Below are 17,217 nucleotides of genomic sequence, written 5' to 3' on the forward strand. Positions count from 1 at the left end.
TTTCACATCCTCTGATAAGATTTAGTGTGTCCTCCTTCATTTGAACATGGTATCTCAAATTGTCCTTAAATTTAACTTGGAATTCCCTAATTGTCCTCCAGTGCTCTGCTTTGTGTCAGTTATCACTTGGACATGTTGGTCAGTGAATGGCCTTGCACTGCTTTTAGTTACACAAAAGCCTTTTTTTTAAAATCTTATATTTTGCTAAGGTCTATCATACAATACCCTCATCACACTATTATTTCCATAAGCAATACATAGATATTATATCCATTACACTACTATTTCTATGGGCAACACAGGGCATATTATATTATATTATATTATATTATATTATATTATATTATATTATATTATATTATATTATATTATATTATATTATATTATTATTTTTAACTGGTACTATTTCTAAATATTAATAATCACTAACAACAAGTAAAATCCAATACATAAATGTGAAAGCCAATATTTCACTTTTCACACACCTCAGCTAAAGTTCCCTGGGAATAATTTTTCTGCAGCCAGTGAGGGAGAGCTCTGGTACCCTGGAATGCCTCCCAGCCTGGGGGTGTGTCAGAACTTCCAAACCCAGCTGAAGGCTCTGATCCAGGCAGGTCTGTTATGTACCAGCAGCTCCCTTCAGGCTCATAACCAACTCCAATTTTTCTCTCTCTCTGTGTTTATTCTTGGAGTGCCTGAGGTGGCTGAGTGTCACAGAGGCTCCTTGATGAGAGCTGTGTTCTAGGAAAAGGTTGGGTGAGCTTCACTGGAGCTTCTGTTCTTGCTGAAACAAAGCACACCTGCACTCTCTGCTGCACCTGCTGGGCTCTGCTCCCTGCCCAGGGGAACAGCTCTGTTGGAATGCATCAAAATAAAAACCCTCTGAGTTTTAAATTAATCCAAAGAAGGAAAAGGCAATTTGAAATGAGAGTGCAAAGTGCCCAGAGAAAGGAATGAAATAGAACCTTTAGAGAAACTGAAATATATCAAGCCACGCAGACATGAAGTAGGAATGTAAGTTTTAGTTTTAAGTAAGTAGAAATATATCTTAAGTGTCTTAAGGGACTGTGGTAGCCAGTAAAAGCCCAAAAGTTCAGTAATGTTACACAAAGTTAACTTAGCTCCAGACATAACAAAAACACAGCAGAACATTGCTTGCATTTCTAGATAGAACAGATAGAACCATTTGAATGAACAGATAGAACCATTTGAATGAACAGATAGAACCATATGTGTAGATTTTGGGTAAGAACTGACACTGCTTTCTCTCTTTGGAATTAAGCTCAGATAGCAGTAGGAAGAATGTTGTAGAATCATGTTTTTAGCTGAATGGATGATTTATGAATAAAATCCCCCTGTATTGGGGTAAAAAATAAAAAAAAAGGTGGTAGTAGCTTCTGCTACTTCTGCTCAGAACATCAGGACTCTATGGCAGAAAACTTTTAGGTTTTTTTAGCCCAGATTTAATAATCTGAACTCCTTGCCTTTGAGGCTGATGTATTCATGCAACAAACACCTTTACAGCAACCAACAACTGCTCCTGTCTCTTTGCAGACCCAGGGCTCAGGCAAAACTTACACAGGTGGTTTGCACCTGAATGTGGCACCTTCAGCCCAAACCCTGGCAGCACAGCTGGTGCTGGCTCTGCATGGGCACCAGGGTGGGAGTGCCCTGCTCAGCCTCCCTGGAGCTGCCAGAGCAGCCATGAGGATCCTGATGCCTTCTGAAGGCTGAGTTAGACCAGACAGAGCTAAAGAATAAAGCAGGGATTTATTAAAAGGATCTCCTCAATGCATCCACCTTGGGCAGCACAAGAGCCCAGCCAGGGCTGCACCCAAGATGAACCCAAATGGTCACAAAATGTTTGACCAGGTCTCTCACTTGTATAAGTTCTGCTCCATTTGCATCTTGCAGTTCATTGTCCAATTCCATCTCCAGCCCATGAAGTCCCATCCTTTTTGTTTTTCTCTCTTCAATCCACGTTGTTTGTGCTCTTGGGGCTGAGATTTGGATCATTTGTCCTTGGTCCCCAGCTAGAGCAGGAATTGTTTTGTCTCCCTACCCTGTGCACAGAGCTCTCCATCCCCTAATGTGAAGCCCAGACCCACACACTAAAGCAGCACAGAATCTGAAAATAGAAAAGCTAAACCTGAGGCATCAAGGTCTCGGGAGGGGGTTTGTTTCTCTTTGCCAGGTGCTGCCTGGCTGTGTCCAGGGCACTCCCAGCTCCACCAGCCCATCTGCTGCAGCCCTGCCAGCCCATCTGCTCCAGCTCTTTGGGTGGCTGCAGTTGGCCTTTGTGGCTGGGCTGGCATCTGGCATTTGCAGCTCCTCTGTTTGACTCCAGTCAGGCTTGCTTGGATTTTCTTTCTCTTAATGCCCTGGGTTTAATTCTCCTGGCTTTAATTAATTCTCCTGGCTTGCTCCAGTGACACTGAGTTGTTCACCCCATCACGCAGTCACCAATTTTCATTTCAACCCAGGGTGAAAAATCCCATCCCAAAATCCTACCAAGGATTAGAAACGGCTGCTAAACTGTTCAACCTCTTGCTGCTATTGTAGAATTCACATCTGTTACAGAATCCCAGAATGGTTTGGGTTGGAAAAGGCTTTAAACTCATCCAGTGCCACCCCTGCCATTGCAGGGACACCTTCCACTGTCCCATCTTGCTTCAAGCCCCATCCAACCTGGCCTTGGACACTTTCAGGGTGTGGATATCTCTGTAGACACAGATAATTTTGGAGTTACTGCTGTCTGAGGGCTGAGATGATGAGTCTGGATCTCCTCCAGAGCACTGGCCTTCCTTCCCCTGATTAATCTCCCTCCCCATGTGAGCTCTGGATCGCTCCAGTGCCTAAACAGACTCACAGGGGCTGAACTGCTCTCCTGACTGTTCCTGTGTCCTTTGCTCAGTGTTGGTGGAGCAGATGGAGCAGAACAAAGCACTTAAGGCTGAGCAAACAGCTCTTGGCCAAATTACCTTCCACTGCCTCCCATGGGCTGCAGCACAGTGCTGGCTCATCTCCACCTGGGTTAATGCTTAGGAACCTGGATAATGTCTGCTAAATTAGCAGGGTTTAAAACCAGGGATATAAACTCCTGCTCCTCTCATTGACACATCAGATGAGCGTATTTAGCACAGAACCTCAGATGGCACAAGGCTGGGTCACAGTGGCTGGGGGTGCTGGGGGACCCCTCACCAAGGAGCAGGCAGGGGGTGCTGGGCTGTATCTGCTGCTTCATCCTGGCTCTGATGTTCGTTTTCCATCCCTGGGAGTGTCCAAGGCCAGGCTAGAAAGGGCTTGGAGCAGCCTGGGATAGTGGAAGGTGTCCCTGCCCACAGCAGGAATGGGATGAGCTTTAAGGTTTCTTAAAAACCAAATTATTTTGGGATTCTGTGATCTGCTGACTGGCCCTTTTTGCACCCCCAGCACTGCCCAGGGACAGAACTTGCTGCTGTTTGTGCAGCTCAGCCCCTGCCCTCCCTCAGACACAACCTCTGGGGCTGGGCAGGATGAGCCACCCCAACTAAACCTGTCCAGCAGCTGCCTGGCTCAGAGTACCTTTAATTTTTTATCTTGTAAATCACAGACAAAACCAAAAGCCTTTTGCAGTGGAAGAATTGCTCAGAAGTGTTTGGATATGACATCTTTTGAAGATTTACACCACTGTGGGAATATGGGGCTAGGATACACCTTTGGCTGTGCTGTGGACAATGGGATCTGCATTGTAGTGTGCATCTGTTTCAGATCACCCTCCTGACAGGGAAAAGAGAGCTCTGAAAGTGCCTGGAACCCAAACTCATCTGGATCTTTCTTTTGGAGCTGTGTTTGGTGCAGTTCTGCAGCTGCCACCAGGCACAGCAACACGGTCTGTGCCCTGGATCTGACAGGGGTTTGCTGCTGACTGCAGAATGAGGTGCAAAATTCCAAACTAAGTCGTTTCCTCTCTGAATTTGTGTCTCCAGGCAATCCCAAATGTAAATTCTTCATCTTCTCTATTTGCACTAAATGTTTCCAGAGGAAGGAGATGTTGCAACCAGCAGGGCCCAGGCTCAGAGTGAATTCTGCTTCCTAAATCAGAGATTTGGAGCCAGATCTGGAGCCAGCCTGGGGTTGGGTCAGCTCAGGAGCTCAGGGAAGGCGCTGCTACTTCAAGATGGGGTGGGAAACACGGAGAGCTCTGGATAACTGTGAAGGCAGGGACCACTGTGTGTAACTGAGGCACCATCCTGCCAAGAATCCCCAAATTAACTGCTCATTCCTTAAAATCTGCTGCCCGGATGGCGGCAGCAGATGGTGCTGTGAGCACAGCGCTCTGCACGCCGGGATCCGGGGGAGCAGGAGCCGATCTGGGGCAGAAACTCTCGGCTTTGGGTTCTGCAGGTGGGGAGGGCCCTGCTGAGGGCACCTGTGGGGTGACCCAGAGATCCCCCAGTGTGGCCCAGAAAATGGCCGGGAAGGAGCTTTGGAACAGAGATTCACTCGGAGTGAAGGGCTCGGCCCTGCTCCATTTGCCCCCCTCATGGGACCCTCCTGAGGGTGCCTGTGGAGTGACCCCAGAGATCCCCCAGTATGGCCTAGGGAATGGCCCGGAAGGAGCTTTGGAAAGGGAGATTCAGAGTGAAGGGCTGGGCCCTGCTCCATCTGCCCCCCTCACAGGGCCCTGCTGAGGTGGTAACCCCCAGAGATCCCCCAGTGTGGCCCAGGGAATGGCCGGGAAGGAGCTTTGGAAAGGGAGATTCATTCAGAGTGAAGGGCTGGGCCCTGCTCCATCTGCCCCCTCACAGGGCCCTGCTGAGGTGGTAACCCCCAGAGATCCCCCAGTGTGGCCCATGGAATGGCTGGGAAAGAGTTTTGGAAAGAGAGATTCATTCCGAGGGAACAGCTCGGCCCTGCTCCATCTGCCCCTCTCACAAGGCCATTCTGAGGGTACCTGTGGGATGACCCCAGAGATCCCCCAGTGTGGCCCAAGGAATGGCAGGGAACTGAGACATTTTGGCTCTTCCTGCCTTACTCACTTCCTTACTCACTGCCAGAGCTGATGGGGCTGTGGGTTCCTGTGTGTGGGTTCCTTTGTGTCTGCTGATGAAGTTGAAGGATGTTCCTGGCTTTTCCAGCCTTGTGCCATGCTCTCCTGCCCTCTGGAAAACCTGATTAATCAGAGTGTGTAGTCAGCATTCAATCCTCTGCTGTGCTGAGAGTTCTCTTTCCCAGTTAGGTGTCCAGAAAAACCTCAGCCTGCTCTTTGTTAACTCCTCCACTTCCCAGTTCCCTTTCCCAGCAGATCTGATGCTGCTGGTTCAGGGGTGACTGTGGACATGTCAAACCAGTTTAATCTCCTGCCCAATTATAATCAGCCTAATTCTCCTGCAGATACAGACCCAGGGTCCTTCTAGTGGCTGAGCAGAACATCAGTGTGCCAGGCCACCTTATTTGCTGCTGGCTGTTGAAAACTAAATTCTGTGGAAAGTAATTCAGTTATGCTGGTGGGTCTGGAGACTCTGTCCTGCCCTGTGGTTCCAAGGATCTCTCTCCTTCTTGCCTTTCCTGGGTGATGGACACAGCAAGTGGCTTCACAGGAAGGATTTCTGGCTGCAGAATCATGGCTGAAATGTGATTTATTTGGGCCATATTTGTAAGATGGCAGAGCTTCATCCAAATCAAGACCTGTATCCTCAGTTCCCTGATGAGTTACTTCTTTCTTTTGACTCAACAATGTTCTTTCCTGTTTGCTTCTGAGTTCTCAGAGCCACAGAATCACAGAGTGGTGTGGGTTGAAGGGACCTTAGAGTCCATTCCATTGCAGCCCTGCCCTGGTTCTGGGCTCTGAGGCAGTGCTGGGAGGATGTGTGACTGTCAGACAGCAGATGAACTCAGCACACAACTCTCTGCCAAAGCTAACAGCAGGGTGCCCTTTTCTCTTGTCATTTAGAGCCTTGGGAAATAATGTTATCAGTAAGAAAAGACACTTAAAAAAAAATTCCCAGTGAACTCTTTTGGCCCTGGGATCTGATGCTGGCAGGAGCAGCCAACCCCCACAGAGAATTCTCCTGTACCATCTCCTTGCCCACCATCCCAGCCTTTGTCCAGGGTGAGAACCTTTGTGTTTGGGAAGGCACTCTGTAAATTTTCTTCTGGGAGTGCCCCAGGCCAGGCTGGACAGGGCTTGGAGCAGCCTGGGGTAGAGGAAGGTGTCCCTGCCATGGCAGGGGGGGGCACTGGGTGAGCTTTAAGGGCCCTTTCCTCCCAAACCATCCCACTGCTGTGGGCTCTCCTGCTCTGCCCATGGGCAGCTGGCAAGGACAGCCTTATTCCAGACTGGTGCCCCTCTTTTGGGGGGTATGGAGCTCTGGGAAAGCAGCTGCAGCAGGAACCAAAGCTGGGAAAGGCCCACGTGCTGCATGGCTCAGCTGAACCCGGTTATTTCTCCACCAGGGTCCTTGGGGACATGATTGCCAGCACATCTGTCATTTAGGATTCTGTCTGTTGTCACCCGTGGAAGGAGATTATTAAGCAGTGAAGTGATTGACAACGGCTTTCTCTTTTTTCTTTTTATTAATAGGAGTATTGCAAACGCTGCTCTGGGCTCCCTGGGGAGCTCCCTGCAGAGGAGGCTCTGAGGGTGAGCTGGATGTGTAAACAGCTCCTCCACACACGTCCACACGCCTCTAAACCAGGAAAAACCACTGGGATTGCTGGCTCTGGGTCTGTGAAAGAGGTTTGGGATGGTTGGGTGGGATGAGCTGGGAATGGCTGTGACCCACACCACACCCCCAAGGGCTGGAAGGTGCCTGGGAGAGCAGGAGAGACAGGGGTAAGGAGACCTGGTCAGACACTTGGCTCCTTGAAAGTGTTGGTGGGAAGCAGCAGCCCAGGAAAAGCAGCTCCTGCACATCCATGCTCCTCTCTGGAGGCTGCTGGAGCAGGTTAATCAAGGAGCTCTCAGGTTTCTTTTCACATGTTAATATTCTCCTGAAATAAAAACATTACAGCGTTTTCTCTCCGAGGCACAATTGTGCACCATAGGTTTTGTTTTCCCTGTTATAAAATACTGCTATTTTTATTACTTGTATTTCCACTGGGAGAGATAAAAATAACCAGAATACAGCAAATACTTTGTTAGCACACTGGGGAGAAAAAAAACCCTTATAACTCCTTATTTCTCATTACAGACAGCAACTTAGAGTGGTTCTTCCAGAGGGTTGAGATTAAGGATATCCTGCTTTGCTTTTTGGTTTCCATGAAAACACTCATGGTTTAAAGCCTGGGTTAATTCCAAGGAATGTGGGGCTTGGGACCCCCTGCCCTCCCTGCCAGGTGTTACTGGAAGGTGGCTGCAGATGGATGTGTTCAATCTCTGACTGTGCAGACACATGGAATTTATCCAGGGCCTTTTATCCAATGCCCTCTTCTTTCCTGCTGGAAATGGTGCTGAGATAAAGCCATATGCTGTGTGGACTGGGGATGTTTCAAACCTAAAAATCCCTCATTTCATGGCTGCTGGAGCTGGGGATCAATGGCCAAAGCCTTGTCTTGCTCTGGAAACCCTGGATGCCACCTGGAGCCTGCAGGAATTAAATGCCAGAGGGCTCCTCCTGCTCCCCTGAGCTGCAGTGGCTGAGCAGGATGTGAGAGCAAAGGCTTCCCAGGAATCCTTAGCACTTTATAACCAAGGACAAATTTTAATCTCTCTTCTGGGTTCTGACACCAGCACTTTATTGGCCTTCAAAGAAAGTGCAGTCTTTTAAAAATAAATTATGCAGTGATACTGATAGAGGTGTCCATGGCACAGAGGGCTGAAATGAGACCCTAAAAGCAGCAGTTTTTCATCTGCTCTCAGAGAAAGGATGTGTTAATATTGATCATTAACATTTAGGCAAAGGCCAGCTTGAACCTTCTGTCAGCCCTGGACCAACAGCAGCCACTCTGACCTGGGGAGGTAGAATTAACTGTTTTAGTCAGGGAGAGGAACTGAAATGGGTCTAATCCCAGCCTAATGCTCATTCCAGAGATTTGCTGCCATAATCTTCCTGAAATTTATGTCCTAAATCAGCCCAGCTTGCCAGGCTGACAAAGGCTGAAAGCCCTGGGTGGCACCAGGCTGCCAAGTCATGGAACCATGGAGCACCCTGAGCTGGAAGGATCCACCAGGACCATCCAGCCCAGCTCCTGCCCTGCACAGACACCCCAAAATCCCACCCTGGGCATCCCTGGCAGCGCTGTCCAAACCTTCCTGGAGCTCTGGCAGCCTCAGGGCTGTGCCCATTCCCAGGGGAGCCTGGGCAGTGCCAGCACCCTCTGGAGCAAGAACCTTTCCCAAAATCCAACCTAAACTTGCCCTGGCACAGCTCCAGCCCTTCCCTGGCTCCCTGGTACTTCAGCCAGGCCAGGCTTTCACTTCATTCATTTTATTGAGGCTGTTAAAGGCAGCTGTGGAAGGTCAGAGCTCCCTGAGCTCTCTGGACAATGGCTTTGAGCACGGCTCATCCTCTGCCTCCTGAGCCCAGCTCAGCTGATACCATCAGCCATCTGATGCTGCTGGAGCAGAAATGGCTTTTTAGAGCTTCCAGCCCTGCCAAGTCAGGCTCTGACTCTTAACCTTGAGGATATGCAAAGATTCCAGGTCAATAAAATGTATTTCAGAAGCCTCACCACCAGGAAAGAGCTTTTGGTGGTAGTCCCGCCTCTGGAACTCTTCCTGCCTGGATACACACAGCTCCAAATCCCCCAGGCCCTGGCTCCAGCTTTGTGTGCAACACAGCATATTCCAAGATGCCTCTTGGAATCAGAGCTTTTCAGGACACAGAGCCACATTTCCTTGCCCTGAATCCAATGAAGCCAGCCCTGCACAGAATGCCTCTCTGGCACTGCAGGACAGGAGCTGGCAGCAGGGACTGCCACCCCCTGCCACTGTGGCCTTTGGGCTGAGCAGTTTCCTCCCAGGCTGTGCCCAGGAGGGAAATGTGTTATTTATCTTTAAACTCCTCATCTCAGAGAGTGCTCGTGCTGCAGTCCAGGGATTTTCATTTTAGGCTACAAATTCAACATGATCCTTCCTTCCTTCCTTCCTTCCTTCCTTCCTTCCTTCCTTCCTTCCTTCCTTCCTTCCTTCCTTCCTTCCTTCCTTCCTTCCTTCCTTCCTTCCTTCCTTCCTTCCTTCCTTCCTTCCTTCCTTCCTTCCTTCCTTCCTTCCTTCCTTCCTTCCTTCCTTCCTTCCTTCCTTCCTTCCTTCCTTCCTTCCTTCCTTCCTTCCTTCCTTCCCTCCTTCCCTCCTTCCCTCCTTCCCTCCTTCCCTCCTTCCCTCCTTCCCTCCTTCCCTCCTTCCCTCCTTCCTTCCTTCCTTCCTTCCTTCCTTCCTTCCTTCCTTCCTTCCTTCCTTCCTTCCTTCCTTCCTTCCTTCCTTCCTTCCTTCCTTCCTTCCTTCCTTCCTTCCTTCCTTCCTTCCTTCCTTCCTTCCTTCCTTCCTTCCCTCCTTCCCTCCTTCCCTCCCTCCCTTTTTCCCCCCTCCCTCCCTCCCTTTTTCTCTTCCTCTTTTTCTTCCTCTTTCCCTCCCTTTCTCCCCTCCTTCCTGGATATTCAAGGAGTGTCTATAAACTCTTCCCAGCCCCTAAATTTCCACAGGGAATGAACAGCCAGGAGACACTCAGAACACACAAGGAGGGAACCTTTATATTTCCTTTATATTTCTGCTCTTGCTCTGTGCAAGAGATTTGATACTTAGCACCAAGTCATTGTTTTTTAAACTAATTGTATTGGACTTCAGCTAAATCTCCCTCGCTGTCTCCATAGGACAAGGTGCTCTCCTCCTCTGTGCAGGCAGGAATGAGGTGAAGATTTTGGGTTTCTCTCTGTTCACACACCTCCACCACCCTGGAGCAGTGTGTGGAGGGGCACAGCAATCCCAAATGTTGTGTTTATCCACAGATGACTCGGCGCCGTTGCCAAAGGATCCAGATCCGCGTCATTTTTCCTGGCAAGAAGCTCTGGATCCTTTGTGAGCTGTTTCCAATTATTATATTAACTGGGAAAGTAAACAATGCCATGCTATTAGATAGAGCTGGCACGAATAAATGCTGCTGCTCCCTCTCCAGACTTGGGTATTATTAAGAAATAAAAATATCAGCTTCAAATAGATCCTAATGCGGATTAAATGAACAGCATGTTCAGCTGTCTCAGCTGGACAAATATATTGGGATTCCAACTTAGTGGCACATTCATGGAATCATGGAATGGTTTGGGTTGGAAGGGATCTCAGAGCTCAGCCCCTTCCACCCCCTGCCATGGGCAGGGACACCTCCCCCTAGCCCAGGTTGCTGCAGCCCTGAAATAAATCCCCTCCAGTGGATATGTCTGGAGCACACCACCCTCATTAATCCAATTGCAGCGTGCTGTGAAACCTCCCAGTTCCTCAAATGCTTGTGCAATGCTGTCTCTGGTGCTTGGCTTCTGCTTTTCTGCAGGGAAAATGATGCTCTTTCGTGCCTCTCAGATTTTAGGAATTTTCCCACTCCCTGCCTTGCTCACTGAGCAGCCTCGAGCTGCCACAAGCTGCAGTTTTCCTTCTTTCCTTGCAGTTTTCATTCATTTTGTGCTCCTGTCCTCAGGGGTTGTTTCAGAGGTAATTCAAGAGCTGCTGTGTTGCCTGTAACTCATTTCTTTGTTGAGTCTGTTGAGCCACTTTCTCCCAAAGTTTACTCCACTCCCAGCCCTTCTGGGGTAGCTGCTGCTGTGTTTAACTGTTGGCTCTGCCTCTCCAAGAGTGACACCAGGACAGGAGCAGGGGGGAGATAAATGCTGCCCTGTGAGGGAGAGGCATCCACACTTCCCTCCATGCCAAGGGCAGGCAGCTGCAGGGAAAGCTCTGCCAGACACAGGAAACCCAAAATGCCAGGGGGGATGTGGATGAGACAACACCACCGAGCCCCTGCAGAGAATCAGCTCTGCCAGCTCCCTGGGATTTGGGGAATTGTCTCTTCTTCTCGCCCTGGGAGGTGGAAACACAGCTTGCAGAGCAGTTTGGTCTCCAAGTGCCAGCTCAGTCTGAGGCAGCTGGAAAAAGGAGCTGCCCTGAGGGGTGGAGGGAGCTGCAGGGTCTGGGGATGGGATCTGACTTCTCCAGGGCTGCTCCATGGGGCAAAGTGGGAGTTTCTCAGCAGGACATGAGAGGGAAAATCTGTGCCCCAGCTGATGGGTGTGTGTGTGGGTGTGGGAGAGGAGAATTGGGAACCAGAGCTCCTGCTTGGGAAAAGCAGCATTTGGATTTTCAGCTGCCACCAGGCTCTTTCCCAGCCTTCTGTGCTGGACAATAAAGAGTGTGTGTGACATAAATTCAAAGGTATAAGGTGTAAAAAAATCTGATTTTTGTTCTGAAGGAATATTTGTTGAGAGTATGGATGCAGGATCTTCTGTTATTGGTATCCAGTGAGCCTGGAATCCTCTGATATGTAAATCAAGGTGAATATTTGACCCAAGGTGACTTTAAATTTAAAAGTAAAAGTTCTTGGTATTAGCTTTGTAATAAAATTACCCTTTTTTTCCCCCAAATAATTGAATTTTATTATTGATTTCTGTGTTACAAGCTCTCAATTGGGCATTAACCTTTTTCAAAGAGTTTAGCTGCGGTGGTTTTTTTTGTCTGTTGAAATCCATTCAAGATAAATTCAAATTTCAGATGCAAGACTTGACTGATATATTCCAGGAACTCCTCTCTTGGTGCCAGTTTTGGTGGCTCAGGCAGAAACTGTTGCTGTGCTGGAGACATGACGTGATGCCTGGGGCTCATTGCATCCCCTTGGGTACAAATCCTTTGGTTTTGGGACTCTGGGACACAAATGCCCCAGGGCAGGCAGTGAAAGGAGGAGCAGAGAAGAGGAGCTGTTCCTTCCCCAACCAAGCAGATGTTGTATGGACCCAAATCTCAGGTTTGAGGCATCATTTGAACCTCAAAAAAATTTCTTAAAAATTTAATGGGTGAGCAGCTTTAGGGAGTTTGTCATCTAAATGTAAAGCAAACTCTACCTGAGCTTCATCTCTGGGAAGTTTCTGGTTTAGCTCCCAGTGTCTGAACCTCTCCCCAGTAACCACAGACCTCTGGGGCTGCTGGTGCTGGCTGCAGGTGACAGGTGACAGGTGACAAACACCTTCAGGAGGGCTTCTCAGGGTGCACCTCTGCCCCAGCCTGTCCACAGCAGCAGCTCATGGAGCACTGGCCAGGCTGGTGTCTAATTCAAAGTCTCTCTTTGTGACCAGTTACTGGGTTAATAAAAGGTTTCACTCACGTTGTCCTGGCAACAGAAGTTTTTGGGAGAAGCAGAGCTTGGCTCTGCCAGACACAGGTGCCACGTGGGGACAGCAGGGATGTGCTGGTGACGTGTCCAAAAAACCTTGGTCTGGCCAAGGAAGGACCAGGGTGGCCAAAAGGGTCCTGCTGCAGCTTTCCAGGGGTGTTGGGCAATGCCTTTGTGCTCCTCAAGTGCCACCCAGACCCTTTGTGTCACACCAGCCCAAGAGCTGGAGGAATTGTCCAGCCTGGGAACGGGATGTGGAGCAGGTTCTGTGCCCAGGGCAGCCTGTGCTGTCCTGGGTGCTGGTGCCACCCCTGGGACACTCTGCTGTGACAGCTCCCAGTGCTCCAGCAGGTCATTAACAAAACCACAAACACCATCTGAGCATGCCCTGCTGTGCTTTGGGGCTGAGGGACCTGTGCAGCCTCAGCCCTGGCTCTCCACAATGCTCATTAGGTTTGTACAAGCTGCAAGAAGTCATCCTGCTGTACATAATTTTAATTGCCTGCTCCACAATTGCCTGTCAAATATATGCTCTGTCGTGTGCCATGACCTGCCTGCTAAATTGCAACAGGAATAAAAAAAATACTGCAGAAAGTAAAAGGAAAAAAATCTAATTATGAACTAGAATGGCGTTCTCAATCTCTATTGCCACCTGCAGCCTGGTGTGTTAGGACAGCACAAACAAATCAATAAAACCTGCAGCTTTTCTTCTGCTGCCTTTGGCAGTTGTGAGTAGTTTGTGCAGTGTTTGTGGGAGCACTCTGGTACCTCTTCTCTGGCGATGTGCTGTCCTCAGCCAGGAGGTTCCACCACTCGTTTTTATCTGCAAAATCCAGGCTCGGGACGCCAAACTCCTCACCTGGAGAGAGGGCAGCAGCGAAAGGGTTAAAAGGAATTATCTGGGCTGCAGCTTTAATGCGTCTCGTGTGGAGGGCACGAAACTGAGTTTGGTAGGAGGTTCTTTGTCTGGAGCAGCCTTGGCAGTAAACAGAGCTGTGATCTCAGAGGCGATGAGGCACCGGGAGCGCCGGGGGCTGCGGGCTCCGGCTCCGAGCAGCGGCCCTGGGGCAGCCCCGCGTGTCCCAGCAGGTGCTGCCACGGCAGAGGATGGAACTGGAGTGAAGCTGCTCCTGTGCTGAGCCCCGAGCCCGGCCTCTGCTCCTGCCGAGAGTTTCCTAGAGAGCAGAGGGAGCGGAGGATGCGGACGGGGCGATGAGCGGTCCCAGGGAGGATGGCCGCTGTCGCAGGGCCATCAGCATCCTCACCGAGCTGTGCCAGAAGAAAAGCCTGCCCAGCTTGGACCTGGACACCTGCAGGGAGTTCCTCCTGCTGCCCTCTGACCAGAGCCTGATTATCTCCGAGCCAGGTACGGCCCCTGCTCCCGTCTGCTGGAGGGTGCTCATGGAAGGCAGGAGGGACATCCATCCCCTACAGGGGAGGAAAATGTTTGGGAGCCCCGTGTTGGACCCAGGGGTTGGTCCTGGCACCTCTCTGGGAGGGTTCCTTCCCTTCCCACATGTTCCTTGGTGAAGTTTTGGGTCAAGTTTTGGGTCAAGTCCTGGCTCACCTGTTGATGTAGAACGGGATGGCTGCATGGGGGGACAGCCGGGATAAAGTTGCCAAGATAAAGTTCCTGTGAAAGTTCCTTTTCCAAAAACACAGACTCCTGTCCTGTATGAAACAAAACCAAACCAACAAAAAGCAGTAAAGAGCCTACTGAAGCCACTGGGATGGCAGAAACTGATTGGTGTTTGAGAATGGAGGGAATCCCATGGATTGCATGGATTTCTGTTCATCAGTAAGGAATCTTGTGTACTTTCATGTGTGTGTTCTACCTTCCCTAAGAATTGCCTGAGTTGTTTTCCTGGTCAGGTTGTAGAGCCAGGGAGGGACTCTGGTGTGGGAGGGATGAGCCAGGAGCAGGAATTCTGCTCTAGGGGCAAAGGGGCAGCTCTGTTTGCAAAGTGGGGAATTGTCCCTGCACCTGCTCTCACAGCTGCTCACCCCAGAGATCTGCTGTCACTTCAGAAGACATTGGCAGGGGCAGTTGGAACTCAAGCTCATGTGCTGAGGAGCAAACCCCCAAATCTCATAGTTTTTACAAGTATTGGTAACCTGCTCAAAGTTGTTTGTTTGTATAGTCCAACATTTTCATAGAGGGCTTCTTCTGAGGTTCCTGTAGTCAATGATCTGTAAATCCAATGGATTTCACAGTGTTTTTTACAGCATGAGTTTTCACAAACTCTCCTCCTCTGCTGAGCACACTGTGCAGTACAGCTGCCCATCAATCCCAGGTTTTCTGTGTCACCTTCCCTCCCTCTCTCCTGCCCCTCTCTGCCAGGATCTCATGCTGGGGTGCAGCTGGCACCTCTAGGGCACAGGGCACCAGGGTTCTGCCAGCCTTTGGTTTGCAGGGCTGCTTCCAGCTCAGCTTTGCTGATAGCTCCAGGCAAACACCCTCCTTCCACAGCCCACTTTGCCTGTAACTTAATTCTCCTCTTTAAATGAGTTTGTTTTATACCTGTCTGTTCTGGAGGCCTTTTACCATGGCTGGTTGTGTCCTTACACATCACATCCTGTGCAGCCATTGCAAACAGAGCAAACAGCTTGCAAACTTATTGCATCAATTTGGAATTCTTTACCTTGCACCAACATTCACATTTTCCTGACTCTGCAGCAGAAATACTCCATGCTGCTCTTGTTCTGTCCACCCTGATATGACAGATCTGCATTTGTTTGTGCAGCCTGTCCAGGACCTCGTGTTCATGTCAGGATCACATCATCACCATCATCATCTGCCTTTAGCAGGGGGGGTGTCTGTGTGCTCTGAGCTGTGCTCAGCCCCAGTGCCCCAGGCGAGCTGGGCTGGGCTGGCTGCACGAGCAGCCAGGGCTGTTGTCTCTGCTCTGCACGACTGGGCCCATTTTTATGTCTAGACAGCACAGAGGACACAGTTTGGGCCTGACATGTACCAACTGAGCATGTACCAGCTCAGTTCCTGGCTGCAAAGCTGCTCCAGCAAGGGGGAAAATCCATTTGCATCAAGTGTTTACTAACACAGTCACAGAGGTACCATCTTCCCCATCAGTGTCTGGATGTTTATCTAATTATCTGCAGTGATGCCTTGTCCATTTTATCCTGAAGCCTCATGTGGAGCAGATTTGCTCTGGGCTGGCTGTGGTCCTGTGTTCAGACCCAGCAAATCTGTCCTCACAAAGGCAGGCAGGGGAAGGTGGGGCTGTGTGGAGGTGAGCAGATGGCACCAGGCAGGTGCTGTGTCAGGAGCAGGGCAGAGGAGCCCTGGCTCCTGCTGGAGTTGCCCCATGCAGGCAGCACAGCCCCAGCAGCCAAACACCAAATTTGCTGGAGTCAAACTGGCCTTATTTGTCATCTTCATGTGGAGTCTCTGGCTTCTCGGGCAGTTTGTTGCCTCCTGGATAAATCTATTAACTGCTGGCTGGATCAGTTTGGCTTGTGGAATGTCCTGCTGGAGTTCAGGTTGAAGGAAGCACTGCCAAAGCTGGAGCCAGGCTGCTCCTGCACAGCTCAGCACGGGGGCAGTTTGGTCTTTTCTGCTGTTTCATGCGTGGATGGGGAGCAGTATCCTCAGGGAATGTGTGGAGCCAGGTATCATCAGCCTTATTGAAGCTGTGTCCAAGAGTGGAAAAAACCTGTGAATATAAAAATATTACTGTAGAGTTTACGTAAGAGTAAGTTTTTGTGCGGTGATTTAATTTTTTTTAAAACCACTCTGGACTGAGTGGCTGCAAGGGCTGCTGTGGATGGAGTGGATGCACCTCTACTCCCTGGTTATGTAACAGCTGAATCTCCTCCTCACAGCCAACAAGAGCAGCCAAGCTGCAGCATTTCTCTGTGCACACCCAACAGAGGAGGATTTCTGGCTGCTGCCTCACCCGCAGCCAAACCTGTCAGAAAAATGAGGAGTTGGGCTGGGCAAGGTTTTGGGGCTGCTGTCAGGGGGGCTGGGAGGGGGAGCTGTCCCTGCAGTTGGGCCCATGGCAGTGCCAGGAATAGAGCTGAGCTCCTGGCTGGCCCGAGATGGAGCGAGCTGCAGCATCCCTTTGTTGTGCCTGTCTCCAGTCCTCCCCCGGAGCTGCCTCCATCTGATCGCTCTCTTCCCTGCCAGGCCTCAGCTGGCAGTGGCACCCGGGCTGTGGGGACAGCATTAACCACAGGTGATGGCCCTTAAGAGAATGGGCTCATCCCTCCTGTGCCCTGGAGGGGCAGTGAGAGCTCCTGGGTGTAGCTGAGAGGGTTTGTGGTGCAGCTGTACTGGGCTGTGGAGCAGGGGAGTCAGGAGCCCACAGGGCTGTGGGGACAGTGATGTGTCCCATCTCCCCATCCCCTCTGCCCGTGGGAGTGGAGCTGCAGCAGGTTCTTTGGGACACAGGGTGCTGTGCAGGCCCAGCAGCTGGGCTTCAGTGGTGCTGCTGGGTCCCTCCCAGCTCAGGAGGTTCTGTGGCTCCCCACAGGCTGCTCTGAGCCCCCCTGAGCTGGGTCCTGCTCCCCCTGGTCCACAGAGCCTGTCAGGGACAGAGGCTGCCAGCCCACCCCAGGGGATCCTGTGGGGGAAAGGGGAAGCTTGACTCCTTCTGAAATGATCCTGCAGGGCTGATGAGAGTTACTGAAGAGAGTGGGTTTTGATGGGATATTGGGAAAGAATTCCTTCCTGAGAAGGGTGGCAAGGCCCTGGCACTGCCCAGAGCAGCTGTGGCTGCCCCTGGATCTCTGGAAGTGTCCAAGGCCAGGCTGGATGGGGCTTGGAGCACCCTGGGACAGTGGAAGGTGTCCCTGCCATGGCAGGGGTGGCACTGGATGATCTTCAAGCTCCTTCCCATCCAAACCAGTTTGGGATTCCATGATTCTGTGACAGGAACCAGCATCTGGTGATGTTGATTTAAAGGAC

The 17,217-nt window shown here is 50.5% G+C and overlaps 1 protein-coding gene across 1 annotated transcript in view; it reads left to right on the plus strand.

The window, feature by feature from the left end:
* Positions 1–13,263: 13,263 nt before the first annotated feature.
* The window catches only part of SYT6 (synaptotagmin 6), a 37,199-nt gene continuing 33,245 nt past the window's right edge, over positions 13,264–17,217 (plus strand). Inside the window, exon 1 of the mRNA XM_071450076.1 lies at positions 13,264–13,656. Coding sequence (XP_071306177.1) covers positions 13,503–13,656 — 154 coding nt within the window. The 5' untranslated portion in view covers positions 13,264–13,502. The remainder of the gene's footprint in view (positions 13,657–17,217) is intronic.

This window comes from Agelaius tricolor, unplaced genomic scaffold, assembly GCF_023055355.1.
Source record: "Agelaius tricolor isolate 1412-34295 unplaced genomic scaffold, bAgeTri1.0.p SCAF_30, whole genome shotgun sequence".
Lineage (NCBI taxonomy): Eukaryota > Metazoa > Chordata > Aves > Passeriformes > Icteridae > Agelaius > Agelaius tricolor.